General features: G+C 41.1%; 1 protein-coding gene across 1 annotated transcript in view; it reads left to right on the forward strand.

Annotated features, from left to right (window-relative positions):
• Nucleotides 1-5,331, forward strand: part of LCOR (ligand dependent nuclear receptor corepressor) — a 117,449-nt gene extending 112,118 nt beyond the window's left edge. The window contains exon 8 of the mRNA XM_049790795.1: nt 340-5,331. Within this exon, the coding sequence (XP_049646752.1) occupies nt 340-4,624 (4,285 nt within the window). The 3' untranslated portion in view covers nt 4,625-5,331. The remainder of the gene's footprint in view (nt 1-339) is intronic.
• Nucleotides 5,332-6,000: the final 669 nt, after the last annotated feature.

Here is a 6,000-nt window from a genome sequence, read left to right on the forward strand (position 1 = left end):
AGAGTAACAACAACAACAACAACAACAACAACAACAACAACAACAAAAAAAATATATATATATATATTGTTACTATTTAACAAGAATCCCCAAGCCTAAAACCCAAGTATATTTTGACCATATGTTTGGAGTTTTTTTCAAGAAGAAACTTTTTTTTCAACAATATATTTTCTCTATGACATCAAAACTATTTGGATTCACTGAGAAGCAGTTTTAGCCAGAGTGTACTTGTTCTTTACCTACATAACTTCTGGTGTGTTTCCTGCTGTAGAAAATGGATCTTTGGGAGAATGTCAATACTAATGGTTTCTTTCTCTTTCTCTTTTCTTGTCCGTCTAGTGAGAACTCAACAGAAGCACTAGCAGTAGATTCTAACAATCAGTCGAAGTCCCCTTTGGAGAAGTTTATGGTCAAGTTGTGTACTCATCATCAGAAGCAGTTCATTCGTGTTCTGAGTGATCTGTACACCGAATCTCAGCCTGCCTCTGAGGACCTGCAGCAGTTTGATTCCGGAGCAATGGATGCATCCACCTGTGATGCTGGCTGTGCCCAGCGAGGTACCAAACATCAGGAAAAGGATGCCGTGTGTCTTGATGTGAAGTCTCTTACTCCTGTAGATTTGTTCATAGACTCATCAGGTTCTCACGACTCTCTTCATTTGACAGAACAAGCCCTGAAGGAGCCTCCCCATGAGACAAACTCTATAGATGTAAGAGAGAATGCCTTGACTTTGGTCCAGAACAATTCTTCTGAAATTCCAACCACTAAACCCAGTTCTGGGAGTTCAGTGGATAGTTCCACTTCAGGATACTTCACTGCATCTAATTCTTCCTCACTCGATTTCCATTACATCTCAAAGAGCTTGGAGGGGCAAACCACTGGACAGGAGGAAGATACAAGTGTGAAAATGTGTGAGGATGGAAAAGACTGTGTACAGAGTTCAACATTAGTAGAAAGTCTGATGACAGTAAAAGTGGTAGCTGAAGATAGTGAGGAGTGTAACAGCAATATTGTTTCTCAAAGAAATGTATTCAAAGCTTTATCAGAAGAGGCTTGGGACTCAGGGTTTATGGGAAATTCACCTAGAACTGCTGACAAAGAGAACGCTTTGCAGTGTAGCTCAAAAACACCATTGCACCAAGAATTAGAGGCAAGTGAACAAGACGCAAGGCCAAAGCAAGAGAACCATCTTCACTCACTGGGAAGAAATAAAGTGGGTTACCATTTACATCCCAGTGACAGGGGCCAGTTTGATCATTCCAAAGATGGTTGGTTAGCTCCCAGCCCCATGTCAACTGTACACAAAGCATCTAATGGACATGCACGAACCAAGATAATGTCAACCTCTCTTAAGACCGCTCGTAAAAGTAAAAGAGCATCAGGGTTGAGGATCAATGACTATGATAATCAGTGTGATGTTGTTTATATCAGTCAGCCAATAACAGAATGCCATTTTGAAAACCAGAGATCAATACTCTCCTCTAGGAAAACAGCCAGAAAGAGTACACGAGGTTACTTTTTCAATGGTGATTGTTGTGAGCTGCCAACTGTTCGCACACTGGCTAGAAATTTATACCCTCAAGAAAAAGCTAGCTCCTTGGATCTGTCATCAGAGACAGTGGCTACTCCCAAGCAGACACCTGTGATGTCCTCCCCTAAATCTATAGCAGAGGTACAGCCACCCAGAGAAGATAGTCCTGAAGAGTTTAGTAAAGAAATAACCTCTCTCCTGGAAAGAAACTTAGATGCTTCACCAGAAAAGGATCCCCCAGAACCTGAGACTAGCCCCATGATGAATGATGCAAGTCTGAGCAACATCTCTGAGTCAAAAGAAACTACCAGCATGCTTTGTCCTCCCTCAGATCTCCGTCCTGAAGAAGATGTGTCAGAAGGTAGCACCACGATTTCAGCTCCAACTTCAAGTGGGATATCTTTCTCTGAACAAGACCCACAGCCAGTAGAATTGCTAGAATCAGAGGAAGTGAATGTGCCCCAAGATTGTCACCTGGTTTCTTGTACTGAAAGCATTGCTAAGGGAGGCAATGAAGATATTGTTTCTGAGCCTCACAGTTCTCCTGTACCAGCCAACAGAGAGGAAAATCTGTGCTCAGATCAAAGTCCCCTAATGGACTTTGAGCCTCCCCTAAGCCCAGAAAAGGCTGAGAATCATCAGAGCATCAGGACTGAGACCAAGGCTGAAGACACTCAAGTGCTAGATTCTGATCCACTATTGAAAGAAGACATTGCACTGAATAGTGAAAACCCTGATGAGATTGGGGAAGCTGAAGCACCAAGTAGTACAGGAGAACTAGAAGAGGGAAGTGATAGAAAACAGACTTCAGAAAATGGTGTATATGATCAAAACATTGAATCACTTGAAGAGAATTTAGACAAAAAGAAAAAAGGTAGAAAGTTCCTTGAAGCCTCTGATAGATGCCTGAGAAGTCAAATTTCAGATTCTTCATCTGCTGATAGGTGCCTAAACCATCAAATTTTAGATTCTTCTTCATCTTGTCCTGAAATGAAAGCTTCTAAAACTTCTGGTGCAAAACATTCTAAAAAAGACTGGTACTCTGGTGGTACAGTACTGGAGGATTTTCTGACTGGTGGTTTCAGTACAAAAGAAGACACTGAAAATCTCGATATTAATGGGAATCCCTCTGCAAAAGATGCTGAGCAGAATAGTGAGGGAGGTGGAGTCACCACCAGGCAGAGTTTGAAAAACTTGTTGGCAAAGGAAGTCCAAGAGGATGAAGGAGATACTTTCCCCAATAGTGATTTATCAACCACAGATAGCCAACTTTTGCCTGGAGAGAAACTTGAAATTTATGTTCCATCTATGTTGAGTGAGAAAAATACTGATGACCTCACAGAAAATACTCCTTGTACTTTTCCAGAACAATCAAAAGAGAGTCCAGGCTCTGTTCCTTCACTTCCTCTGGAAGAAGCTATAACTGAGGTAGCTAGTACAAATACCCAAAACAAAGATGGTGATGGGGATGTGTCCGTTAGCACACCTGGGCTGTCAGAGAGTAGAAACAGTGATGCTGTTGGACCACCAAAATGTGTGCCAAGGCCTTCCAGACTGACCTCTTCAACCTACAACCTACGACATACCCATTCCCTGGACTCCTTTGATACTACAAAAGCGAAAACAGAAAAGAACTCAGTACCAAAGGAAAACGAAACCTTGCAGCATAGAGATCTCTCAGAAGAGGATGACATAGACACACTGATAACTGAACAACCAAAGTTTGTGGAATGGTGTGCTGAGGAAGAGAGCCAGGAGCTTATTGCCAACTTCAATGCCCAATATATGAAAGTTCAGAAGGGCTGGATCCAGTTGGAGAAAGAAGCTCAGCCAACACCAAGAGCAAGGAACAGGTCAGATAAACTGAAGGAGATTTGGAAAAGCAAAAAACGCTCACGGAAATGTAGGGGTTCTTTAGAAATTCAAAAGTTTTCTCCTGTACAGATGCTGTTTATGACCAACTTTAAATTATCTAATGTTTGTAAATGGTTCCTAGAAACAACAGAAACCAGATCTCTTGTCATTGTGAAGAAACTCAACACTCGACTTCCAGGAGACATCCCCCCTGTCAAACACTCTCTTCAGAAGTACTCTCCTTCCAACCTGTATCCCAGTTCACTACAGGCTGAACGTTTGAAAAAACACTTAAAGAAATTTCCTGGCGCTACTCCTGCTCGTAACAATTGGAAAACACAAAAGCTCTGGGCTAAATTTCGAGAGAATCCTGACCAAGTGGAGCCAGAGGATGTCAATAACCTCAGCCCCAATTCCGAAGATAGCACAGTAGAAGCTAAAGAAGGTAGAAATAGCCATACTCCCACAAACTCGCCGACTCCGGCCAGTACCCGGATCCTTAGAAAATATTCCAACATTCGAGGAAAGCTCAGAGCCCAGCAGCGTTTGATCAAGAATGAGAAAATGGAAAGCCCATTTAGTCTGTCTTTGGAAAATAAGCAGAATTCAAAGAGTGTTTGCATCAATCCTCTGATGTCCCCCAAACTTGCCCTGCAAGTGGATGCAAATGGATTTCCCCTTAAGACCAAGAGTACTAATGGAATGAAGGGAAGGAAAGGGAAGCAGATGTCTGAAAGCCTACCCAAAGCAGAAAATCCAAATAAACGCAAGAGAACAGAAAGCAGCAGCACTCAGGATAAGAAGGACAAAGGACTGATGGCAAAAACCAGCAGAGAGAAGCATATTGATGCTGCCACCAAATCCTCCACTTCCAGGAAGCCAGCGAGGGACAAAATCAACCAACTGGCCCGAAAAACATTTTTGAAAGAGAATAAAGTGAAGATCTCTAAAAGGTCCTCTGGGAAGAGCTGTCCTCCCTCCAGGAAAGAAAAAGAAAATGCAAACAAAAAATCTACCCAGCCTACCACCTTGGAAACAGTGACAAAACCTGCAAAGCAGAAAGGAGCAAGTGAATCCTCAAAGCCACAGAAAGCCAGAAACAGGAAGCAGAACAGTGGAAAGACTCGGAGCCGCCTCCTGACAAAAACTGTTGAGACCAGTACAGCCCAGAGGAAGCGAAAGCTGAAGGCAAAGCCAGATTCTTCCCATGGCAAACGGAAACGACTGGATGCAAAATGATTGGAAGGGTAGTAGCTAGGAATCAAACTTTTATAGAAGCAACCCTTTATTTTGCATTAACTAAATCTGCTTTTATAAGCTTCTCAAGCCTTTCAAATCTACCGTTAGTGGAGAGCATAGTTGAAGATGTCAGAAAATGCAGCTCATATGGAGAAGGGAACTTACAGAGTCTCTCTCTGAGACTAAGGGAAGTTATATATTATATTCTTGTTCCTTGGGTTTTAAACTTGGAACTAAGCAGTTTTAGTTTTTGAAAGTACAGTGCCTTATTTATCCTTTTTGTTTTTAAATTTACGAAAGCTAAAAAGCAGATCTATGTGATTAAAGGCTTGTATTTTATACTTGATGCACAAGCACTTGTACTGTAGCCGAGAAGACCACCATTATGCACATAAAGTAGCTTTTGAGCAGCCACTCTACAGTGTCTGCCCATCAGCAGATGCTCCTCTTTGCAAACCCCAGCAGTGAACTTCCCTCTCTGTCCTGTTTGTTTATATATTTGAAAGCTAAACCAAATCTTTTTATGACATGTGGAGAATGCAGAGGGAATTTATAAAAGATGGATATTTTGTTACCCCTTTAAAAATTTTCCTAATAATTGTGGCCACTCTTCACACCTTTGAATTTTTATCATGTGAGATTTGATATTCTAAAGTTTGTACCCTGGACTAAAGGTTTGTTGCAGAATATTAATATTAGTTTATTATCTCAAAAATTATTTACATCCCCCAGATTATTTGTGTTAATGATCCTTGCCATTCTTTTCATTTTGGGCCAGGGTAGCTTTCGTAACAAGGATTTTCTCTTACTTTGAGAAAACAGAACTAGGATTTCTGGCTTTAGTCTTGTCATAGTAATTTGACAATTAGGATGATAATGACTTCTAATTTTGATTTTCTTTTACACCCAGAGTACTTCCATGTTCAAAGAAACCCAAAACATTATCTCCAGTAATAGAAAAATAGAGTGTGGGTGTGTACCTGCATGCTTACACATTTGGGTGCATGTACATGTGATTACCAGCCACAAATATTTCCCATTCTTAATTTTACAGTAAAATTATTTCTATCATGCAGCATGCTGAGGTGTTCATGTACTGGGTAATTAGTTAACACGGGCCAGATGATTTAAAGGTGGCCCAAGGTTTTGATGAGCATCCATAAAATGATTTTGGCATTAGACTCAGAAAGGTCTGAACAGCACAGAATTATGTAAAGGCCAAAATGACCTTGTAGTTGTAGACACAGCTCCAGGAATTCTTAGTGGACCTACATACCCACTGTACCTAGAGGTGATGTCTTCCAATGTGCATATCCATGTTTAGAGTTGATCTTTGTTCTGATTGTTTAGTACCATACTAGTAGTTCATGTGTGTG

This window comes from Suncus etruscus, chromosome 17 (assembly GCF_024139225.1).
Source record: "Suncus etruscus isolate mSunEtr1 chromosome 17, mSunEtr1.pri.cur, whole genome shotgun sequence".
In the NCBI taxonomy this organism is placed as follows: domain Eukaryota; kingdom Metazoa; phylum Chordata; class Mammalia; order Eulipotyphla; family Soricidae; genus Suncus; species Suncus etruscus.